At 44.4% G+C, this 25,662-nt stretch overlaps 1 protein-coding gene across 1 annotated transcript in view; it reads right to left on the bottom strand.

The window, feature by feature from the left end:
* VWA5B2 (von Willebrand factor A domain containing 5B2) overlaps window positions 1-25,662 on the bottom strand; it is a 397,568-nt gene that overhangs the window by 167,798 nt on the left and 204,108 nt on the right. Inside the window, exon 5 of the mRNA XM_078665491.1 lies at window positions 10,672-10,844. Coding sequence (XP_078521617.1) covers window positions 10,672-10,844 — 173 coding nt within the window. The remainder of the gene's footprint in view (window positions 1-10,671; window positions 10,845-25,662) is intronic.

Genomic DNA, 25,662 nt, shown 5'->3' with positions numbered 1-25,662 from the left:
ACCTGTGCTAGGCCATGTGACCTGTCCTGGGGTGTTAAAGAGAACAGTGGGTAGAAACAATAATTTTTACTTAGGCATACTATACCTTAACCCTTTCGCTGCGGCGGCAACTCCGCCGCAACGCTAATGGGTGGGGGGGGGCGCTCGGCGCTCCGACGCTTAGGACGGAACCTCTCGGGTGGGCTGTGCTTGTGACGGAGCGGTTCCGTCACGGCCCCGCCCGCTCAATAGAACACGCTGTGCAGGCACGAAAACAATGCCACGCAGACGCGGCGAGCGGGCCGTGACGGAACCGCTCCGTCACCAGCACAGCCCACCCGGGGGCGTGATGGAGCGGTTCCCTCATAAGCGTGGGAGGGGTTAAAGAAAAATCACTTTTAAATGTCCAAGCAACATACGAGAAAAACAACTTTTTGCTCAACAAATGTTTCTACTGAGTGTTAGAATAAATGCAAGATCAATAGAATGGCTGTCCGTGACCAAGAACACATGCGGCACAGACTGACAATAGTGTAAATTTAGTGATGTTGTGATAAGTGACAAGGTGCTGTACACAGGTGACATAGGATCACGTGAATAGACAATTATTTTAGTTTAAGCAAGTCCAAACTGAATAGCATAAAACCCAGCAGTAGTTTATAATTCTGTTGTTCAAGTCTGGGAAATTGCCTGGACTAGTTTGGGATAACAACGCCGACGTTTCGACCCTCGACTGAAGTCAATAGATTATGCATCAGAGCTGGGTCTTCATCAGGACAGGAGGGACTGAGACAGCCAATATCTGTGGGTCCTATTGTATGGGCGATCGACTTGCATCAAATCCAGGGATAGTGGTCTGTGTTGATCAAAGCTTTCTTCTTCCCCAGCCGGTGGAATTATTTAACCCCTTCGATGCTTATGACGGAACGGTTCCGTCATCAGCGTCATTTGAGCTGTGCTGATGACGGAACCGTTCCATCATGACCACACCCGTTTTTTAGAACCTTTTTAGAACCTTCAGCACAGCGTGGAAATTCGCGCCGCGCTGAAGATGATAAGGGGGCCGCCAAGGCTATCAATTAATTGGGAACAGCGATTGTGGGACCGCTCAGTAGTGTCCTGGGGTGTAGCATGCCAAGTCAAGCCATAATATGCAATGTCACTTGACCTGTGTGCTGTGTTGTGGGGTGTTGTGTCTGGTATCTGTCCCAGGGTTACTTTAACGGACAAAGAGATACATTATGGCATCTCATGGTATGTCACAGCGCGTCACGTGTCATGCATGCAGAGTTGTGTCGAGCACTGTGAGCCAGGACAGGCCAGCACCTCTTGTGATCTTGGTCATGTCACCTGATATTAGTGAACCTCGCGCATACACACCACGCACATGACCCTCTCAACTGAGTGAAAAGGCGGATGATGAGTGAGTGAGTGGGTGGATGGATGAGTGAAATGATGGATGGATTGATGAATTGATAAGTGCACGGGTGAATGGATGGACGGATGAGTGAAAGGGTGGATGTAGGGATGGATGAGTGAGTGAAAGGGAGGGTAGATGGACGAGTGAGTGAAAGGGAGGGTAGATGGACAAAAGGATGAATGGATGAGTGAAGGAGTGAAAGGATACATGGATGAGAGAAAGGATGGATGAGCGATAGGGTCAATGGATGGATTTGTGAGTGGATGGGTATACAACCTTTACAACGAAACTTTTACAACGAACTACCATTACAACGCAACTTTTACAACGCAAACTATTACAACGCATTGCTCTGGGGGGTGCTCTAGGATAGGGAATAGGTTAATTTACTATCCAATAAACTTCCCTACTATCCACGGGGACTGGAGTTGGAATAGTAAATTAAACTATTCACTATCCAGCGCCCAAAAGCATTATGCGTTGTAATGGTATGCGTTGTAAAACTTACGATTTAAAGGTAGGCGTTGTAACATCATACATCCGAGTGGATGAGTAGATGGATGGGTGGGTGGATGGATGGAAGGAAGGATTGCTAAGTGTAAGGGTCGATAAGGAGAGAGAAAGGGAGGATGGATGGATGACTGAAAGGGTGGATGGGTGGAAGGATGAGTGACTGGGTGGATGGATGAGTAAGTGAAAGGATGGCTGGATGGGTGAAAGGGTAAATGGCTGGATGGATGAGTGAATGGATGGATGGGAAGAAGAGTGGGTGGATGAGTGTACAGATGGATAGGGTGAAAGGGTGGATGGATGGATGAGTGAAAGGACGGATGAAGGGATGGATGACTGAAATGATAGATGGAAGGACACATGATGGATAGGTTTGCAAATGGTTGAATATGTTTGGATATGGCTGGGCTTACTTACATACTATTGCGCGACCTCTGATGTGTCTGTAAAACGTATCCAATTGTCCTGAAGTTTTGTCCTGAATTTTGACCCTTTGTCCTGAATTTTCACACTCACCGTCCTGAATTTGCACCAATGCCAGTTGGTCACCCTACTCTCCAGCGTGACGCCTCCCGGATCACTGCTTCCTACAGTAAAGCACCTGCCAAGAAGCAAAGCAAACAGACCCGCGGCCGATCGATGCTCTTTGATTTAGGAACCTTCGTCTGGAAAATGTGATATTTACGGCAGCATTTGTGTGCACGCGGCCGTCCTCGTGACCTCTGCCCTTCCCTCATCAATCAGGAAGTGCTTAGAAGACTGTTCCTGAATGCATTCCATCCATAAGGTCAATTTGTCACTACATTTAGGCTAAAGCTTGATGGTGATAAACGAGGGGAGGCTGTGGGGGACTTAGCTCACTGCAGCCTCCTCCCAGGCACTTTATGAGCGCACATTCCATCCCCCCTCTCTTTCTGGGCGTCGGCCGAATGGGATGTTCCACATTCTGTTCCCTTCTTGCAACACCCGAGACAGTGACCCGTCTTTAAGTTCCCTTTATGAGGGGCTGGGGCCTTGGTCACGGCAGTGACGTGTGCCCTGAATTGCGGGCACGTGTTGGTCAACAGCAGCAGAAGGAAAACAGAGATGGGTCTCCGCGTGCCAAGTGCCCGGCACGTGAGGCAGAGGATGTGGCCTAGTGGCCAGAGCTGCTGACTTCGGAGCTGGGGAACCAGATTCGAGTCTCGGCGTTGGCTCAACATCCTGTGATTCTGGGCAAATCCCTTAATCTCCTCGTTCCTAACAAAAAATGAGTGTGCCCTTGTGTAATGTAACTGGTGCTGGTGTAAAGCGCTCCAATACTGCCGGGATTTTGCGCTGTATAAAAGTTTGGGGGGAAAAGCCCGCACGTATGTCATAGAAGAAACCAACAATTGTGATGCCGTGGGGGTGTTCACCTTGAGTGTGGAGGCCTGTCCCTGCCCCCTATAAACGATTATGCTTTTCAGAAGGGCCCATGTTTGTCTATTCGTCACAAGGGTGGGAGACCCAACAGAGTGAGGGGCATATTATCTAGGAAGTGGTGGAAAAAGGCGTTAGCCTCCTTGGCTTAACGCCTCTCATCGCCACTTCGGAAGCTCCAGGCTGAACCATGTTACCAAGGATATGGTCCAGCCTGGAGTTTCCCCCTGCGTTGGAGTTAAGTCTCACAACTTAACGTCAACACAGGCACCCTTGCACCAGAGTGCAAGGGTGCCTGCGAGCAGGGAGGTTTGTTTATGTGCAGGAAGGTGTCCCTTCCTGTACATAAACAAACCTAAAATGCCATTTTGTAACTTTCATGTGTGCTGCTTCATGCAGCACACATGTAAGTTACAAAATGGCATTTTAAAAAAGTTTGTTTATGTACAGGAAGGGACACCTTCATGTACATAAACAAACCTTGACATTTTGCTTTTTTCCAGTGTGCTGCACAAGGCAGCACACATGGAAAAAAAGCAAAAACAAGTAGAAATGAGGCATTTCTCCTCATTTCGCCACCTTTAAGACCAGGATATTTCTGGTCTTAAGTTCGGCGCTGCCGACTATTATCGCCTCTCCTGATAATAGGTGGCAGAGTCAAAGTGAATGGTTGTTGCGGTGGAACGCACAAAGCAACACCCACTGCACGCCCCTTTCACTCTAATTTTAGCGGTAAAGGGGCCCTATTACCAAGGCAGCGCTAAGCCACTTAACATGGCTTTAGCCACGTTATGTGGTGTAACGCTGCCTTGGTAATAGGGCGCTGACCCTATCGCCACCACAACGTCACAAAAAGTGACGTTGTGGTGGAGATTGGGGCTTTGTAATATTCCCCTGAGTGTAGTATTGTTCCCTCTGCTGGCAAAGCGCCTTGACGCAGCACCCCAAGCCCTCCTGGCTGCAGTACAGGAATGGCTGTACATCATTGACTTTTATATTTAAGTGTATCTCATTATAAAAACCATCCTACAAGTCTGTACAATTCCACTGCAGGCCAAGCCTCAAAACAATAACAAGTCCTACACTAGATGTACTTACGAGGAGTTGCCATGGTTACCCACTGAGTTAGCAGCCATTTACTCCTGGGGCACTTTCACCAAGACATACAGAGGCGATTCTATAAAAAAACAAGCATTTACAATGCAATGGTCTCGGCAATATTATAGGTAGAGCTATTGGAATTGCTCATTATTTTTTTTATCTTTTTTGTATCCCTAAATAAATGGCATTGTCATTTGTATTGGCATTAGCTTTGTATTGCAATAACAGAGTGCGCCAGGCCAGGGTAGAGGTGCACCGACCGAGACATCTCAAGGACGGGGAGTAATGCTCCGTACCTTCCTTGGCAGAGCAGGCAGTTCTGGCGTACTGTACTCAGAGTCAGCACATAAGGGTGTAGTGGCGGACCGTAGGGCGATTAACATCACGATAATGACTTCTCCCTTGGGGCATTTATGTGTTTATGACGTGCGCTGCCACCCTCTTGGGAAGCATGGCATGGTCTGCCTGTCTGGGGCAATGTGTTTCATGAATTTTAAAGCATCAAACACGTTCTGCTCTAGGACGATGTGAGACAGCTAGTTTGATAAACATTGGGGGTTAATGACCACAGCCCCTCACTTTCCTAGTTGTGCATCCCGAGTCGAAAGCGATAGCCAATTCTAGTGTAAAGGGCATTATAAAAAGACACACTACAAACGCCTCTAAGCCCTTGATGTGGCTGGGGCACCTTCTGTCTAAACGCTTTCCATGCTGGGCAATGCATGGATGCACCATAGTTAAAAAAACAAGCTCTTGTGTCACTGAGGGGGCATCGGCCAAACAGTAAAGGTGGCAAGGGTAGGACACACACCTTTGTTTTGCTTATATCTTTTCATAATGTCGTTCTGTGTACGCACTGCCAAGTACAAGCATTTTTGCATAGAAAAGAGCAGCTATGCAGAACCACTAGAAATGGAAATGTTTTTCAGCTTTTGGAGGCAACCACACCTGCTGCTGGTACCCTTGGCGAGGTCCAGCACATGGCTGGTAAAACAGTTTTGTCATCCCAGCTGAAGTTCCATTTAGCTGCTTATCAAGTGCCACTTGCTGCTGGCAACCTATGTGGCTAGAACTGCATGACCCTAGAACCAACCCTGAGCTCTGCGTCACCATATGTGATTCAATCATAAGGAATCCCGTAAAAAAATAAAATAACGTATTTTAAAAAATGTGTTAGATGTGTACAAGAGAGGTCGTAAAATCTCAAGTGTGCCCCAGACATTCAAATAATCAGATCTCATATTGGTAGCTAAAGCACTTTTCAAGCATGCATTCTGTAGGATGTGAGGCTCTAGGAGATACCGATTCTTACAAAGTAGCGAACACTGCAGCCATATAACCAGTTCAGAGGTTATAATTTCCTACCAGTGTTTCCATCCTAGTTACCGGTCATCACACATTTTCTGGCTTGGAATGTGGAATAACGTGCACGACCTGCAATGACTATATAAATTCCTGTACATTTACTGCATGCAGTTTCCTTATTCTGCTTCCAGGAAAATGTCTGCGTAAACACATTTGATTTACCGGGTGCGTTCAGCAAAACTTTTAATCAAATGGGACGGTATCTCCTTCTGAGATATTAGCCCTGCCAACTGCATGGAATAATTATTTTACAGCATGCTTAAATATTAACAAACCATGAATTTAAATTTCGAGCACTTCAGAGTTCTCTACAATGACGGCTGCACATGGGGATAATACAATAATTTTCTTTAATACATTCAGCACCTGCGAGCTCCTAGGACTCTACCTAACTGAAAGTCAGGCAGATATGAAACATCATCATATGCCCCGGTACCTCGGCGCTGTCAAACGCACACCGAACAGATCACAGAGGATGCAAACTCCGGGTCTCCTCTCGGAGGCAGTTACTAGGAGACGGAGGATGCCCAGCTGGAATTGTGTCTACGGCTTGTGTTTGAGCGAGCGGGCGAACTCACCGGTGTGCTAGTGCGACAGTCTGATGATGAATGCACTCCGTGGTCACATCCTCCGGCGCCACGCAAATATTTTATTTATCCTCGTGGCGAATGAGAATGACGTCCCACCTCAGCTTAATCTACCCTATCTGGAGAAGGGTCTGTCTGAGACTCGAAGATGGTTAGGCGCTAGCTCCTTATCTCTGAAAGGCTGGCTACACTGTAAGATTCAGGGAAAGACATCTCGAGGCTGAGAGGGGGAGGTACCTGCTCCGAGCGGCGGAGGATGGAGGAAGGCAGCTCACCGGGAAGCCCAGAGCCCCGGACTGCCATCCGTCGATACTGCAGCGGCCGTACTGTTCCAGCACTGGGGGCCCACACAGACTGAACTGTGCCCCCCGCTCCTTGCCTGCAGCACCCCAACATTCCATTACCAAGTTTTTGGGGAGCGGACTTGCGTGCCAGCCTGTAGGTGCTCGGAGGGACAGCTGCAAAATGGCGGCTGGAAGCTTCTGATTTTTTTCGGAATTGGGGGTGTGGTTTTGTGGTTCTGAGTGACAGACAACGTCACTGTCTAAAGAACGCAAAAAATCACGCCCCCAAATCCGAAAAAGACGGAGCTTCTTTGGAGGGATGGCTCTCTCCTCCAATGGCTGGCCTCTGTTTAGGAAGCCAGCCAATGGAGGAGAGACGAAAACAGAGGCGGGGATAAAGCAGCCTACTAAGTAACAATAATTCTCGGACTTCCGGTCTTCGACCGGATATTACCGAGACCTAAAAAGCAGTCGTAGAATTAGCCTACCCTGCACCCACGCCTACAAGGAGCTCCAGGGGCGGCTAAAAGTAAGTGGAAAAGCACGTCCAGGCGCTATTTTAGCAAAGATTTCCTGGCCTCCTATGCCAGGCGTGACTAGATGGCCCAGACCTGCTTTTCACATTGCGTTCTTGGGGTTGTGTTTATTTTAATAACTTTTCTATTATAAATGCAGGATCACGAGTGTCAGAATGCAAATGGAAAAACAGGGATGGGTGTGCTGCTCACAGCTGGCGATGGAAGAATGAGTCACGTATATTTCAGCATTTTTTAGTTATTTGGAGTTTGGCTTCGCAAACAGCTTAATTGTCTGCTTTCAGAATGTGCACCGCTTGTTACTGTATCACTATCAGGGCACAAGTCCTAAACAAGCATTGGCATAGCCAATAGGTCTCGCCTTTGGGACCTTATAAGTGAAAAGCAAGACCTATTGGCTATGCCAATGCTTGTTCTTTAAGGGAAAAGATAGATGTTCGATTTAAGCCTGGAAGCACCGTGCCTGCCGCACTGAAGCCGCCCTGACAGAAGATGAAAAAGATGCAATGTTAATATCGAACTATGGGTTGCCTGCATTTTGGCGAATAGAAAATTTTATTGTGCGCACTGAATTGGCTGTTTTGAAAAATTCCAAATTACATTTTGCAATGTGTTCAAGGAAGAATTTCATACACTGCACTAAAACAAACTGTCGATTACAATTCTCTGAGCATGCGAAGATGAAATGACACTCAGGCTCCAGGAATTAGGGGCCCGATGTAGGTAATTCTTATTTACCACTTCTTAAATACCGAATTTTACCGATTCAGTATTTAAGAAGTGGTAAATATGAAGGGGGGAGATGTAGGTATTTCAGAATCTGTAAATACCGAATCGTAAAGATTCGGGGCCCGATGTAGGTAGGACTTATTTACCGATTTTTAATTACCGAATTTTACTGATTCGGTAATTAAGAATCGGTAAATAAGAAGGGGGGGTATGTAGGAACATCCAGATGTTCCATTTACCGAATCGGTAAATATCTGTATTTACCGATTCGGTAAATACCGACCGGTAATGCTCCATTCATTCCTATGGGCTTTGAAGCCCATAGGAATGAATGGGGCATTACCGGTCGGTATTTACCGAATCGGTAAATACCGATTTTGACAAGGGTGCAGGGGGTGTCACTTTGACACCCTCTAGCACCCCCAAAAAAGGTTCGGGGCCATGTGGCAGGCATACCTGCCCTAAGGGCAGGTCTGCCTGTCATATGGCACAGGTGTGCATGCACACATGTGCATGCACACCGGAATCGGTATTTTACCATCAAATATATTTGATGGTAAAATACAGATTCGGTAAGGGTTGTGGGACTCAGAAGAGTCCCACCTACATATCATATTTATCGAATAGGTAAAAATACCGATTCGGTATTTTACAGATTCGGTAAATTTACCGATCGGTAAATTTACCGAATCTGTAAAATATGTGGCCCTACATATCAAAGCACAAATACCGGTCGGTAACGGCCGAAAATACCGATTTTCGGCCGTTACCGACCGACCTACATCGGGCCCTCGGTATTTACCGATTCTGTAAATACCGAATCGGTATTGCCCATTGATTCCTATGGGCTTTGAAGCCCATAGGAATCAATGGGAAATACCGATTCTGTAATTACAGAATCGGTAAAATTACCGAATTTGCAAGGGTGACAGGGTGTCACTTTGACACCCTGTTGCACCCCTGTTCCTGGCTTGTGTGCCATGTGACACACAGACATGCCCTTAGGGCATGTCTGTGTGCCACATGGCACAGGTGTACATGCACAGATGTGCATGTACACTGGAATTCGTTATTTACCATGGAATAGTATTCCATGGTAAATAACGAATTCTAAAGGCCCTGTAGCACTGTTTAAAGTGCTACCTACATAAGAAAATACAGATTCGGTAATTTTACCGATCGGTAATTTTATCGAATCTGTAAAATTACCGATTCGGTAAAATTACCGAATCTGTATGTTTTTCACAGCCCTACATACCAATATCCAAATACCGGTCGGAAACGGCCGAAAATCGGTATTTTCGGCCGTTTCCGACCGGTATTTAGACACCTACATCTGGACCATGGTGCTTTAAAAAAAACATGTCATTTTCGGAATTTTCGGTTTGTATTTTCCAGTGAAAAAGAATCAATAGCCGAGTTGAAACGCGTTGGGACAATGAATCTTTGCTGGCAACCTAATGAATAATTATGTTGAATAAAGCGCTGTAAACTCCATGATGGATCCAGGCAGTGGGGGAGAGATAAAACATGAGCGGCCGGGAAACTGAAAGTACGGCCGGCCGGCCAGCCATGAATAATTAGGGGAGGAGAAGCCGCACAGCACACGCTGGGAGAAGCCCTTTGATGTGCTGTGCGGCGGTGAAAAAATGCAATTAGGAGGGAGGGAGGCTGATGCGCGTGCTTGTTTGCTCACGTGATTCACGTGAACTTAAAGAAAACCGCACGAACGAAACCCTTGGTTTCACGAGTTTTTTGAGCACTTGAATTCTCGCTCCGCTCAATGCGCTTGCGCGCATTGATAGGTCGCAAGACCTAAAAAAGAAGTGGGGGGGACACTGACGTCACAACAGGAAGTGATGTCACGAAAGGTGGCTTGACACCATCAGACTCATTGCCTCCCCTCGCTCACCCCTTAGATGAGTTTGCATCAGAGAAGCCAGCAGCGTGAGCAGCGTTCTGAAGGGCTTCGATTTCGCCCCAGAGAGGCCAAAGAGTGAATGTGTGGCTCCATTTGCTCTAGTTATCGAGCTCCCGGTAAAATAAGTGGGGGGACGCTGTCCACCCGCATGGTACCCCGACTCGAGCCCTGATCACTATTGACTTTGGGCTAGATGTACTAATATTAGGAAATACGATTTTCCTAAGTTCTGCGAATCGCTTTTCTAGAATCACTACTGCTAATGTATGAAACGTGTTGACTTTCAGTTAGCGAAGTCTAGTGGCACGCAAATCGACCTACCTCATAGATATTAATGAGGTTTGCGACCCATTGGGAATTGCAGCCATCAAAGGGATGGACCACCATGTCTGTTATTACTTTTTAAATAAACCAATTTTTTTCTCTGAAAATATTGAAGTTTTTTTAAAATCTAATGTAAAAATAAAAAACAGAATTGTTGATTTTAATAAGTGGAAAAGTATTACATGTTTTTTAAAAGTTGTTTAGTCCCTGATGAAGTCCATATAAGGGATGAAACGTGTTGGCTTGGTCTGTTTTAGGTGTGGTGGAATTGGATACTTAATAAAAAAGAACTTTATGAAAAAAGTCAACAACGTCTGAAAATTTATTGAAAAATGAGATATGGAAAGTAATTAAAAACAAAATAGTGATTACAGATACATGCAATTCGAATTGGAAAGTTCAACGTGAACAAGGAAATTAGGTTGCCCTCCTAATATTGTGAAAGCATTCAGAGGATTTGGTTAGTGAGGTACAGAGGGCATAGATGGAATATTAAACAGAGGAGGGACAGTACCTGCCAGCAGGCATGGCCCTTTCACCAGCATCTCGAAGCTGAACTCGTAGCAGCAGGGGTTGGAGGCCTGCTCGGTGAAGGCTTCCGTGATGCTGCTGGGAGCCAGGGGTCTGAGAGAAGCGTCGGCCTTCATCCCTCCTCCTCCTCCTCCACCTCCGAAGCAGCTGGTGGGACTGCAAAGACAAGGAAAAGAACATGAATATAGGGCTGTGAGGGTGGTGACCACAAAACTGAAGGGTCGCAGAAGCTCGGGAAGGCTTTATAGGGCACATGAGACAGGGATAGGATGTGGGTGCAGGATGGCACATGAGGGTGAAGCAAGGCGTGGTAGGACATCTAAGCAACAGAAGGTACAGTACAGCATCTGAGGGCAGAAGAGGGCACAAAGGACCTAGGATGGCACTGAATAGTCATTTAGGGCTTCTAATAATTAAAGAAAGCACTAGAGGGCACAACATGGCTCAACAAGACAAACAAGGGTACAGAAAGGCACAACAAGGCACACCAAGGAACAGGAGGTCTCAGGTGTCCGATATGAGCAGAGATAACATGAAAAAGCCTGAGAGGCGGAGGACGGGCAGGGAACAACAGGAAATATGTTATACTACTGTGTATCGACACCAACAATAACGAGATAGATTATAAAGGACAGAATATCGGGGACAAAATATCAAAAGTTAAGTGCATATAGGGAAGTATAGATTTACTATTCCTAACTCCACATCTACGACATTCAGCGCGAACACCTGGAAATATAAGGGCAAAAGAGGGCACATGAGTACATCTGGGATACCATGTTCAACCAGTGAAGAAAGATGCTTTTATGAGCAAAATGTATGATGAGTGAAGATATCAGACTTCGGTACAAGAAGACAGGAGATTAATGTGCCATCGGGTAAGAAGACCTCAGAGGGTACGAGAAGGCATCTGAGAGTATAAGAGGGTGCCAATGAATGGGTCGCTTACAAATCCATGGTAGAGAATAAGATGACTTCCTGGGTAATGGAAGATGAGGTACAAGGCGGGTGTGAAAGGATAACGATGGACAGGAAGATAGGAAGCGTGAAGCAATGAAAGCAAGGGCTTCTGTTCAACCTGGAAGAAGTTGGCTCAGGTTTCTTGTACTAAGATTGTGCTCTAGAATGAATGTCTCATCCTTGAACCTTGGCCAATGAGATTTCCTGTTTTAACTACAGACAACGAGAAGCAGTGTAGCACCCCCCAACCTTGTGTGATGGAGCTAAAGGCAGCAGTTTTTTCCTTCTGTTGTGATCAAAGACCTCCCACTCTGACCTGGGTTATGGGCCAAATGTCTGCTCTGCCCTGGAGCTTTAGTGAAATACCTTCCTGTTGCAGTCTTGGAATATGGGGCCAAGGACTTGTTCTAATCTGTGTTGATGTGACTAGGGTATTTTTTAATCCAGGCTGAGGAAACACGTGTCCTGTGTTCTAGGTTAGGGTGATGCGGTCAGGTTCCTCTGTTCTAACAAAGGGCAAGGACCTATGGGCCATATGTATGAAACTTTGGTTTTGCGATTCTCAAATAGCGATTTTTAGAGAATCCCTATTTGAGAATCGCAAAATGCTATGAATGTAGGATTTGCAAATAATTTAGCAAATCCTACATATACCTTAATAGCGTATCACAAATTGCAATTCGCATTAAGGAATACCTCCCCGTTCAATCCTATGGGCCTCTAGAGGGAAGAACGGGAAGACATTCTCACTTTACGATTTTCAATTAGAGAATCGCAAATTGAGAATGCAATTTCAAGGGTGTCAAAAGGACACCCTGTTGCACCGCTGAAATGTACATGTGTGCACAAGTGGCACACATACATGCTTTATTCAAAGTGCATGTATGTGTTTTTCAAAGAAATCGCGAATTACCACCAACTTGAAGTTGGTGTTAATTTGTGATTCCTTATGCCATATTGGCACAATTTGGGTGCCTCATATATTCCATTTAAGGAATCGCAAATTGTGATTCCTTAAACGCATTTGCAAAATAAGGAATCGCAAATTTTGCGATTCCTTATTTTGCGAGGCAATTTTCTTTTATACATAACATTAAGCCTAATTGTGATCACAAACGCTGAAATTCTCCACATTTCTGCGTTTGCGATCGCATTTTTCAATGATACATATGGCCCTATGTCTGTCTTCTGTTCCAGCATGGAGCCATGATGCAAAGGTCTTCTGCTCCAACATGGAGTGAGTCCACCCAACTCACCTGCTCTTGCCAAGGTAATGGGATGAATGCCTCCTACTTAGACCTTGGTCTAAAGGGTAAAAGCCTCCACGTTACCGGGGAGTGATGGAGCCAATGTCTTCTGTGCTAACTTTGGGGGATGGGACCAGTGCCTTCTGTGAATTGTGAAATTAGTGGCAGGAAAATGTCTCAAGATTTCACCCAGGCCTGCTAAATGTATAGCAGGGACTTATCCATGACAATTATATATACACTATCGGATAGTGGGGGGGGTACACAGAAAATATATACCTTTGTTTTAAAACAGCAGTATAATCCACATTTGTAAAGCGCACAATCATCCGTAAGGGTTTCTAGGCGCCGTCAGGAAGAGCCCAGAGTCACATGGTGCTGGGCTAATTTGCCGCCGCTGCCAGGGATTGAACCGTGATCCCCAGATTCCGGAGTCCGCCGCCCTAGCCGCTGCGCCACACCTCTGGTGAGCTCTTTGTTAAGTCCGTTGGGGATGTAATGTTATGGAGATGCCTAGGTGTAAGTCCATTTTTTGAGGACACTAGCATTGTGGACATTAACCCCAGATGATTGACAATCGGTAACAGGTGCAATAAAATGGAGAATGCACCATGAAGAGATTCGTTAACACAGTTAGTATATACGCAGATGTGCAGAGTGTAATATGCTATTTATTACAATTGTTGCGTGTGTGGAGGAGATACAACAGGCAAGCGGCAAAGTCGCGATTGGGTCATATTGCCCATTAAACCCTTCATATTGCCGGATTAAACCCTTTTTAAAACCTTTTTTCTTGCATCCGTAATATCAAATAAGGGTAGCAAGGAATGATGTCTTTGTTTAGATACATGTATTGTTCTTGTTGTTGTTTTTTGTATATATAATTCGTGTATATATAATTGTTTTTATTGTCCTATTCTAAAAAGTATATAAAAATATCCGTTTTGGACTACTCCTGAGAATTGTTTTTTTTTAGTAAAATAAATAATTGGACATTAATTTAAGTCCGTGAGAGGGATAAATTCAATTTTTCCTCTAGAAAGAATTTTCTTTTCGATCTATTCTGCTGCATCTTTGTTATTTCCCCACTGTGGAGGGCCGTAGGCAGTCGAATATTTGGGGTCCCGCTCACAAATTATCTCCTAACACCCAATGAACCGCATGTTTTTACAAACTGACAGCTGCCAGAAGTTGAGCTTTTAAGAGACAAACCCTTATATGAAACTGATGTCCCTGGTTTATGTACTTTAAGTTGTTAATGTGTACATTACATTAAAATAGTATTTTCTCTTTAGAGTCTTTAATGTAAAATGTTTGTTTCTTTGAGTTGATTAATTTTATTCTATCTTTTGGAAACAATATTTAAGAAAGATTGATTGTAATTTTCTTTCAAGATCAAATCAGTATTATTTTGGTCCATTGTCAAGGGGCCCCAAAAAGGAGTGGGGCCCGTAGGCCGGTGCCTACTTTGCCTATTTGGTAATCCGGCACTGCTCCTTTCCATAAACACTGGTAATAAATAGCATATTATACTCTGCAGACCTGCATCTGTGGTCTATGTCATGATGTCCTTCATGTGTTCTAGGAATAAAAAGGTAATTGTCCAAATCAGGATAGAAGGGATTAAATGTATGCAGTGAGATGAAATAACCCTGAAGAGATCAGTCAGGTAAGTATTAGAGGACAGGTAAGTATTAAGAAACTTTCTTGTGTAAAATCATTGTAACAGGCAATGTGGGAGGCAGCAAAGATTGTTGTCCCTCATCAGTTTCGCTGTACAATGGTAAAAGCATGGAATTTGTCACGGGCACTGTAGCAATAAGTGTGTTTATATTAGTACACGTGCTTTAAAGTAGGGATGAGCCATGGCTCTCCCTCAACAGTGGTATCAAAGAGCATATCACATCCTGTCCATGTGCATATACAATTTATGCCATGTAATTTTGTTCATGTGATTTTATCTTTAAAAAAAGGAATACAAAAAAAATAGGGTGTAAAAGGTGACGTTTGTGCAATAAGGTAAAATCAAATGGATGAGGCAACGTGACTGTTAAGAGTGTGGTTTCTTTGGTTAAAGTGTTGTAAATATTCAATTTTTGAAGCAGTGAACAGCGTTTATCTCACGTAAAGTTCACTTCACACTACTCTGGTAATATACAGGAATTTGGCCTTTGCTATGTCCTAATAGGTGTGTGATTTCGCACTTATTAGTATTACTAGCTGCCCGTCCCGACGTTGTCCGGGTATAAAAAAGATTTACCTGAAGGACGGCAAACTTTACCGGACACTACCCCACTTCTTTGCAATGCAGCAGGCGTCTTAGAATGCACACGCCCACACACAACAACTCTGAAGGGCACGCACACCTCACGACGTGCACGAACGCTAATCTCATCACAGTGAGATTACCATTCATGCATGTCCTGAGGTGTGCGTGCTGTTCAGCGTTGTTGTGTGTGGGCGTGTGCATTCTGAGACGTGTGGGCGTGTGCATTCTGAGACGCCTGCTTTTATCCCCGGTTGAGATCGGTAACGCTAATGCCCACAAAGGTTGCTTCGCAGCATATGTTATTAACGCCGCCTGAATGGCAATGTGCGTGAATGCGGTGCACCTTGTGTCTTCTATACGGACGTGTGAGAAGTGATTATAACTCGTGAATGGAAAGGCGCGCTACTGAATGAAGCGGCCATTTTTATGTTATAAAATTTGTGGCACGCCCCTCTGAGAACGCTGTTGTGGTACGCCCCTCTCACAAAGTATAATGTGTGTACTATGACATGGCTATGACCACGCCCCCGACACGCCCACGGCCCTCTGAGTGTGTAGTTTGACACGCCCGCGCCCCTCTGACAACGGTTACGGCCACAAAGTAAAATGTGTGTAGTTTGACACGCCCACGAACACGCCCCCGACACGCCCACACCAACGCCCACGCCCACAAGGGACTACTTTATCCCTAAGGTTCTTTGACGTTTCTAATGTATATGTTGGCCACCTGTATAGCCTATGTTCATCTGCTGCAACTCCCCTTTCCAATGCTGTATTGGATGTTGTGATTGGTGCTGTACTTCTTGAGTTTACCCGCCTCAAAGGTTTCAGCTCTCTCTTTATAATAGTAGTATGGATTGCTCTAAATAACTTGAGTTATCAGGACACATTTATTTCCACTGCCATGACGTAATAAAAAGGGCTCTGGGAGGTATTCTTATCAGTATGATGCATGTTTCAGTCCCATATCGAAAACGTATGCAGTGCACCCACACATTTCAGCTTTATGTTGACATTGTTTACAAACACCAACCATAGAAATTCAGCTCGCATCACGTTCATGTATCTTAGATAGCGCCAGGAGTTGTCCAATAACGAAACCTGATTCGTTTTACAAGTTCACTGAGACCATGTTTTATGAATGCACAATAAAAAAAGATTATTTTTTTGACCCGATTGAACTTAATGCTATTTTCTTTATGTTTTTTAGGCAAGAATTATTGCTGGTGGTTCTTTCATGTACTGTGTGTGTCTGGATAACTAGTAAACTCGACTTACTCGAAAATACTTGTTGCTTTCTGCCCAAGTAGCAATGTTTTTAGTAGTTCCTGAACACCCTTGGATGTTCTCTAAATGCCCACATTTCTTCAGGAAGCACAACTGTGAAAACAACCACCGAGCACCCTGTGCTTTTTTGAGTATATCCGGGTGCCATAGGAATGAAAACCGCAATGTGCGCGGATAAAAGATGGTGAAATAGTCCAGGACACGACCCTCCAGGTCGAGCGGTGGATCAATGTTCTCAACCGCTATTATTAGCCGGTTGAACCGTACCCGAAGTTTTAGTAAAGTTCACCTTGAGCGCTGGCAGGGGCTTCAGGCTGGTCAATGATCCTTGGAGGAGGAATTGGTAGACCAAGGAATGGGGAGGGATTGATACAATCAATCAATCGATCGAGATTTGTATAGCGCGGCTAATCACCCGTGAGGGTATCCAGGAGCTAGGGTCCTGCTGCGGTCAGTCGAAGACCCAGGTCCTGAGTCCTTTCTGAATTCTGTGAGAGAGGATGCCGTTCAGCGGTGAAGACGAAGGTCGTTCCAGAACTCCAGACAAGTTCTAGCTAGAAGTTGACCAAGAGTATGTTGCATGATGTATGAGTTGGTTTTAGATTGATCCAGATTTTATGAACCTTCGAAGATCAGGCAACTCTTTGGAATGGGGATTACTGGGACGATTTTCCTGTATGTGAATATTCAGGATCGAGAGAGGATGGGTGGCAGGGAGAACCCCACGAAGGCAGCAAATCAAGGAAAGAATCCAGGGAGAACCGGGAGGGAAAAAACACAACGTGGTTATGTTGACCATGGTCTTGCTACAGAGACCGGTGACTGGAGTCATTCACCTCTCCGACTCTCTTGAGGTATGCATAATGCCTGGGCAAAATTATCATTTAGACTTTGCAAATTTTGCTTGCACAAATTTTGTTTAACTTCTTGCCATTTTGCACGCTTTACCTGTAATTGAATTTCACCCACCCGGAATTTGTTCATGCAGAAAATGTCTCAGTAGGAACAGCAGAAGCATGGCAAAGAGACATGTTTTCTCCATGTGATGCAATTTTCAAGCAACATTCCGACATGTAAATTTTGTGAAATTTACATAATTTTGCATAATTTTCACAAACATGTACATATTTCTAAAATAAGGTAAATCCCAATTTCACCTACCCTTAGCATGCAGTCCTATTCACTTTCAGAAGTTCGTTGACAATGTTAGCCCCGCCTTCCCCTGCTTTCGTTCCATGTTTAAGTACTCTGCATCAGAATTTGCGGGAACTAACAAAGTCAGGGCAGTCGCAGACTCTTCAGTGAGGCCCGAGCCACTGATAAATACACAGGCCATGTCCATGGAGGTGGCTAAGTCAGAGATATATGTGGTATTATCACCAACATACATCTACACAGGAAAGGTGCTTGAAAAATCTCCTACCCACTCCGATGTCACCACGCTGGCTACGTAAAGTATGAGGCGGGCTCTGAAATTTACCTCAAACTGGAGTAGAGATCTGAAACAGTCTGAAGCAAACTCAACAGTGGCTGTAACATAATTAGAAGAAGGCTAATCTTGGAGGCCAGCTGAATGCCTAAAATTTCTATTTCCTGGCCTGAATTAATGGAATCACCACCAAAGCCAGTTCTGATATGATACAACAATGGTTCTATGTATGACAATGACCGGACAGCCCTCAATGAAAAGGAGGAACCAAGGATGAGTTGTGTCAACCGCGACTGCTAAAAAGAGGCTTACCCCTCCCACTTCCTCCCAAGGACATAGCGTCTACTGCAACACCTTCCATACTGGGCAACCCAAGAAAGTTCTCAGTGAGATACAAAAGGAGCGTAATGACTGCGATTAACTCATAATGACCTATAATAACATATCCACCACTAAAATGACTTTCATGTTTCACCATACTAATTCAACACTAATCCTGATGGGTTCCGGAGCGCTCCAAAACCCCATCAGGGGTCGCAAGCGTAATATAAATACAAACCTCTTTCCCTTCAATATCCCCCACCTACCCATCTCTACCCAAATAACTGAATAACATATCCACTACTCAAATTACTTCATATTTATACTATACTAATTTTCAACACTAATCCTTTATGGGTTCCGGAGTGGCGTGCTACTCGCCAGAAAAGCGCTTCAACATCCATCAGGGGTAACAAGTGCTATATGAATGCAAATCTTTCTTCCACTTTTATCCCTCCGCTATCCTTCTGACTCCAAATAACTGACTGATATCCACCACTCAAATTACTTTCATATTTCACCATACTAATTCACCACTAATCCTTTATGGGCTTCCTGAATAGCGTGCTTCAACACCCCATCAGGGGTAACACGTGCTATATAAATACAAACCTTATTTCCTCCTCTATCCTTCTGCTAGCCTTCCAAATCCAAATAACTGACTAACCTATCCACCACTAAAAATGTACTTGCATGTTTCACTATACTAATTCAACACTAATCCTCTATGGGTCCCGGAGTAGCGTGCTACTCGCCGAAAAATCGCTTTGACGCCTCGTCAGGTGTAGTAAGTGTTATATAAATGCAATTAAAATACAATACAATACAATGCAATATTGCCATGGTCACATGACACATGCTGTACGGTTGTTCAACTGGTTCCCAGTGAAAGAGTGACCTCAAAGCAAGATTCCTTGGACCTCCAATAAGACCCATAGAATCTCCAAAGCAGCCTATGGTACGAAGGTCTCCCAGCCAATCATAAAGGCATCTCAAGTCAACCTCCCTAAGGTTACCATCGGTTTGTCTAGGCTTCTAATATTCAGCTGCAGCTCGCTTCATGTAGAGGGAGCTACCTTCTGGTATCCTACACAGTCAGTGGAGTGACTGCATCATAATATGCAATGAAGCCTCCACTGTGGCATCAAATAGAGTCCATCTTCATCGCCCGTCCGCCAGTCAAATGCCGAAGGCTGGCCTACGCCATGCTGGAATACCAGATTCAAGGCTTTTTCATCAAAAACCTTGAATCAAACAAGATAGTCACAGATTTCACTGTCACACACTAACTCCACCAGAACCTCAGGAAATTCCCCCACAACCAAAATCTGTGCGTTGCTTCTTGTACATCCCTCTTTTAAAGCGCGTTGATGTCACAGGATACCGGCATGCAGTGCTCCTCAAAATCCCAGAAATAAATCTTTCCAGTGACACAGTGGAGAGGAAGTGTGGCCTGAAACATAATGTCATCAAGCAGTTATGCATTCTAACCTCAAAGTGGAGGTGGCGGAAGAGACATAAAGGAAATAAGATATCAGACAAGCAATCGAACCTCTCGGGGGAGGAGCCTCCCATGCACTATGGTGTCACAATGAAACCATCTAACCGTGCTGGGAAGGAGCCAAAATAGCCTTGTGTCCATCATGACGTCACATAAACAATGTAACTTCTCAATAAAGAAGCCTAATGTTGATTTTGACATCACACAAACAACCCAACCTCACTGGGTAGTGGCCAATGAGACCTGAGTACTTTATGACATCACACAACCAAACATCTCTTGGTAGGAGCCCAGGGAGTCTTGTATACTTTTTGACATCACACAAACTACCCAACCTCTATTGGTAGGAGCCCATTCAGCCTTGTGTACTTTATGACATCACACAAACATTCTAACCTCTCTTGGTGGAGCCCATTGAGCCTTGTGTACTTTATGACATCACACAAACTACCCAAACTCTCTTGGTAGGAGCCCATTGAGCCTTGTGTACTTTATGACATCACACAAACATTTTAACCTCTCTTGGTGGAGCCCATTGAGCCTTGTGTACTTTATGACATCACACAAAAATTCTAACCTCTCTTGGTAGGAGCCCATTGAGCCTTGTGTACTTTATGACATCACACAAACATTGTAACCTCTCTTGGTGGAGTCCATTGAGCCTTGTGTACTTTATGACATCACACAAACATTCTAATCTCTCTTGGACGAGCTAATGCAGACTTGTGTAATTTGTGACATCACACAAAAACGTGAATTCACTTGGTAGGAGCCCATTAGGCATTGTGTACTTTATGACATCACACAAACTACCCAACCTCTCTTGGTAGGAGCCCATTGAGCCTTGTGTACTTTATGACATCACACAAACAGTCTAACCTCTCTTGGTAGGAGCCCATTGAGCCTTGTGTACTTTATGACATCACACAAACAGTCTAACCTCTCTTGGTAGGAGCCCATTGAGCCTTGTGTACTTTATGACATCACACAAACATTCTAACCTCTCTTGGTATTGGCCCATTGAGCCTTGTGTAGTTTATGACATCACACAAACATTCTAACCTCTCTTGGTAGGAGCCCATTGAGCCTTGTGTAATTTATGACATCACACAAACATTCTAACCTCTCTTGGTAGGAGCCCATTGAGCCTTGTGTACTTTATGACATCACACAAACTACCTAACCTCTCTTGGTAGGAGCCCATTGAGCCTTATGTACTTTATGACATCACACAAACATTCTAACCTCACTTGGTAGGAGCCCATTGAGCATTGTGCACTTTATGACGACACACAAACTACCCAACCTCTCTTGGTAAGAGCCTATTGAGCCTTGTGTACTTTATGACATCACACAAACATTCTAACCTCTCTTGGTAGGAGCCCATTGAGCCTTGTGTACTTTATGACATCACACAAACAGTCTAACCTCTCTTTGTAGGAGCCCATTGAGCCTTGTGTACTTTATGACATCACACAAACATTCTAACCTCTCTTGGTATTAGCCCATTGAGCCTTGTGTAGTTTAAGACATCACACAAACTACCCAACCTCTTTTGGTAGGAGCCCATTGAGCCTTGTGTACTTTATGACATCACACAAACATTCTAACCTCACTTGGTAGGAGCCCATTGAGCCTTGTGTACCTTATGACATCACACAAACTACCCAACCTCTCTTGGTAGGAGCCCATTGAGCCTTGTGTACTTTATGACATTACACAAACATTCTAACCTCTCTTGGTGGGAGCCCATTGAGCCTTGTGTACTTTATGACATCACACAAACAGTTTAACCTCTCTTGGTAGGAGCCCATTGAGCCTTGTGTACTTTATGACATCACACAAACATTCTAACCTCTCTTGGTGGAGCCCATTGAGCCTTGTGTACTTTATGACATCACACAAACTACCCAACCTCTCTTGGTAGGAGCCCATTGAGCCTTGTGTACTTTATGACATCACACAAACATTCTAACCTCTCTTGGTGGAGCCAATGGAGCCTTGTGTACTTTATGACATCACACAAACAACCCAACCTCTCTTGGTAGGAGCCCATTGAGCCTTGTGTAGTTTATGACATCACACAAACAGTCTAACCTCTCTTGGTATTAGCCCATTGAGCCTTGTGTAGTTTATGACATCACACAAACATTCTAACCTCTCTTGGTATTAGCCCATTGAGCCTTTTGTAGTTTATGACATCACACAAACATTCTAACCTCTCTTGGTATTAGCCCATTGAGCCTTGTGTACTTTATGACATCACACAAACAGTCTAACCTCTCTTGGTAGGAGCCCATTGAGCCTTGTGTACTTTATGACATCACACAAACATTCTAACCTCTCTTGGTATTAGCCCATTGAACCTTGTGTAGTTTATGATATCACACCAACATTCTAAGCTCTCTTGGTAGGAGCCCATTGAGCCTTGTGTACTTTATGACATCACACAAACAGTCTAACCTCTCTTGGTAGGAGCCCATTGAGCCTTGTGTACTTTATGACATCACACAAACATTTTAACCTCTCTTGGTGGAGCCCATTGAGCCTTGAGTACTTTATGACATCACACAAACATTCTAACCTCTCTTGGTTTTAGCTCATTGAGCCTTGTGTAATTTATGACATCACACAGACATTCTAACCTCACTTGGTAGGAGCCCATTGAGCCTTGTGTACTCCATGACTTCACACAAACTACCCAACCTCTCTTGGTAGGAGCCCATTGAGCCTTGTGTACTTTATGACATCACACAAACTACCCAACCTCTATTGGTAGGAGCCTGTTGAGCCTTGTGTACTTTATGACATCACACAAACTACCCAAGCTCTCTTGGTAGGAGCCCATTGATCCTTGTGTACTTTATGACATCACACAAACATTCTAACCTCTCTTGGTAGGAGCCCATTGAGCCTTGTGTACTTCATGACATCACACAAACAGTCTAACCTCTCTTGGTAGGAGCCCATTGAGCCTTGTGTACTTCATGACATCACAAAACATTCTAACCTCTCTTGGTGGAGCACATTGAGCCTTGTGTACTTCATGACAACACACAAACTACCCAACCTCTCTTGGTGGAGCCCATTCAGCTTTGTGTACTTTATGACATCACACAAACTACCCAACCTCTCTTGGTGGAGCCCATTGAGCTTTGTGTACTTCATGACATCAAACAAACTACCCAACCTCTCTTGGTAGGAGCCCATTGAGCCTTGTGTACTTTATGACATCACACAAACTACCCAACCTCTATTGGTAGGAGCCTGTTGAGCCTTGTGTACTTTATGACATCACACAAACATTCTAACCTCTCTTGGACGAGCTAATGCAGACTTGTGTAATTTGTGACATCACACAAAAACGTGAATTCACTTGGTAGGAGCCCATTAGGCATTGTGTACTTTATGACATCACACAAACTACCCAACCTCTCTTGGTAGGAGCCCATTGAGCCTTGTGTACTTTATGACATCACACAAACAGTCTAACCTCTCTTGGTAGGAGCCCATTGAGCCTTGTGTACTTTATGACATCACACAAACAGTCTAACCTCTCTTGGTAGGAGCCCATTGAGCCTTGTGTACTTTATGACATCACACAAACATTCTAACCTCTCTTGGTATTGGCCCATTGAGCCTTGTGTAGTTTATGACATCACACAAACATTCTAACCTCTCTTGGTAGGAGCCCATTGAGCCTTGTGTAATTTATGACATCACACAAACATTCTAACCTCTCTTGGTAGGAGCCCATTGAGCCTTGTGTACTTTATGACATCACACAAACTACCTAACCTCTCTTGGTAGGAGCCCATTGAGCCTTATGTACTTTATGACATCACACAAACATTCTAACCTCACTTGGTAGGAGCCCATTGAGCATTGTGCACTTTATGACGACACACAAACTACCCAACCTCTCTTGGTAAGAGCCTATTGAGCCTTGTGTACTTTATGACATCACACAAACATTCTAACCTCTCTTGGTAGGAGCCCATTGAGCCTTGTGTACTTTATGACATCACACAAACAGTCTAACCTCTCTTTGTAGGAGCCCATTGAGCCTTGTGTACTTTATGACATCACACAAACATTCTAACCTCTCTTGGTATTAGCCCATTGAGCCTTGTGTAGTTTAAGACATCACACAAACTACCCAACCTCTTTTGGTAGGAGCCCATTGAGCCTTGTGTACTTTATGACATCACACAAACATTCTAACCTCACTTGGTAGGAGCCCATTGAGCCTTGTGTACCTTATGACATCACACAAACTACCCAACCTCTCTTGGTAGGAGCCCATTGAGCCTTGTGTACTTTATGACATTACACAAACATTCTAACCTCTCTTGGTGGGAGCCCATTGAGCCTTGTGTACTTTATGACATCACACAAACAGTTTAACCTCTCTTGGTAGGAGCCCATTGAGCCTTGTGTACTTTATGACATCACACAAACATTCTAACCTCTCTTGGTGGAGCCCATTGAGCCTTGTGTACTTTATGACATCACACAAACTACCCAACCTCTCTTGGTAGGAGCCCATTGAGCCTTGTGTACTTTATGACATCACACAAACATTCTAACCTCTCTTGGTGGAGCCAATGGAGCCTTGTGTACTTTATGACATCACACAAACAACCCAACCTCTCTTGGTAGGAGCCCATTGAGCCTTGTGTAGTTTATGACATCACACAAACAGTCTAACCTCTCTTGGTATTAGCCCATTGAGCCTTGTGTAGTTTATGACATCACACAAACATTCTAACCTCTCTTGGTATTAGCCCATTGAGCCTTTTGTAGTTTATGACATCACACAAACATTCTAACCTCTCTTGGTATTAGCCCATTGAGCCTTGTGTACTTTATGACATCACACAAACAGTCTAACCTCTCTTGGTAGGAGCCCATTGAGCCTTGTGTACTTTATGACATCACACAAACATTCTAACCTCTCTTGGTATTAGCCCATTGAACCTTGTGTAGTTTATGATATCACACCAACATTCTAAGCTCTCTTGGTAGGAGCCCATTGAGCCTTGTGTACTTTATGACATCACACAAACAGTCTAACCTCTCTTGGTAGGAGCCCATTGAGCCTTGTGTACTTTATGACATCACACAAACATTTTAACCTCTCTTGGTGGAGCCCATTGAGCCTTGAGTACTTTATGACATCACACAAACATTCTAACCTCTCTTGGTTTTAGCTCATTGAGCCTTGTGTAATTTATGACATCACACAGACATTCTAACCTCACTTGGTAGGAGCCCATTGAGCCTTGTGTACTCCATGACTTCACACAAACTACCCAACCTCTCTTGGTAGGAGCCCATTGAGCCTTGTGTACTTTATGACATCACACAAACTACCCAACCTCTATTGGTAGGAGCCTGTTGAGCCTTGTGTACTTTATGACATCACACAAACTACCCAAGCTCTCTTGGTAGGAGCCCATTGATCCTTGTGTACTTTATGACATCACACAAACATTCTAACCTCTCTTGGTAGGAGCCCATTGAGCCTTGTGTACTTCATGACATCACACAAACAGTCTAACCTCTCTTGGTAGGAGCCCATTGAGCCTTGTGTACTTCATGACATCACAAAACATTCTAACCTCTCTTGGTGGAGCACATTGAGCCTTGTGTACTTCATGACAACACACAAACTACCCAACCTCTCTTGGTGGAGCCCATTGAGCTTTGTGTACTTCATGACATCAAACAAACTACCCAACCTCTCTTGGTAGGAGCCCATTGAGCCTTGTGTACTTTATGACATCACACAAACTACCCAACCTCTATTGGTAGGAGCCTGTTGAGCCTTGTGTACTTTATGACATCACACAAACTACCCAAGCTCTCTTGGTAGGAGCCCATTGATCCTTGTGTACTTTATGACATCACACAAACATTCTAACCTCTCTTGGTAGGAGCCCATTGAGCCTTGTGTA

Source organism: Lissotriton helveticus, chromosome 11 (assembly GCF_964261635.1).
Source record: "Lissotriton helveticus chromosome 11, aLisHel1.1, whole genome shotgun sequence".
NCBI lineage: Eukaryota > Metazoa > Chordata > Amphibia > Caudata > Salamandridae > Lissotriton > Lissotriton helveticus.
The sequence above is the reverse complement of the archived record's forward strand: the minus strand, read 5'-3'. Positions and strand labels throughout refer to the sequence as shown.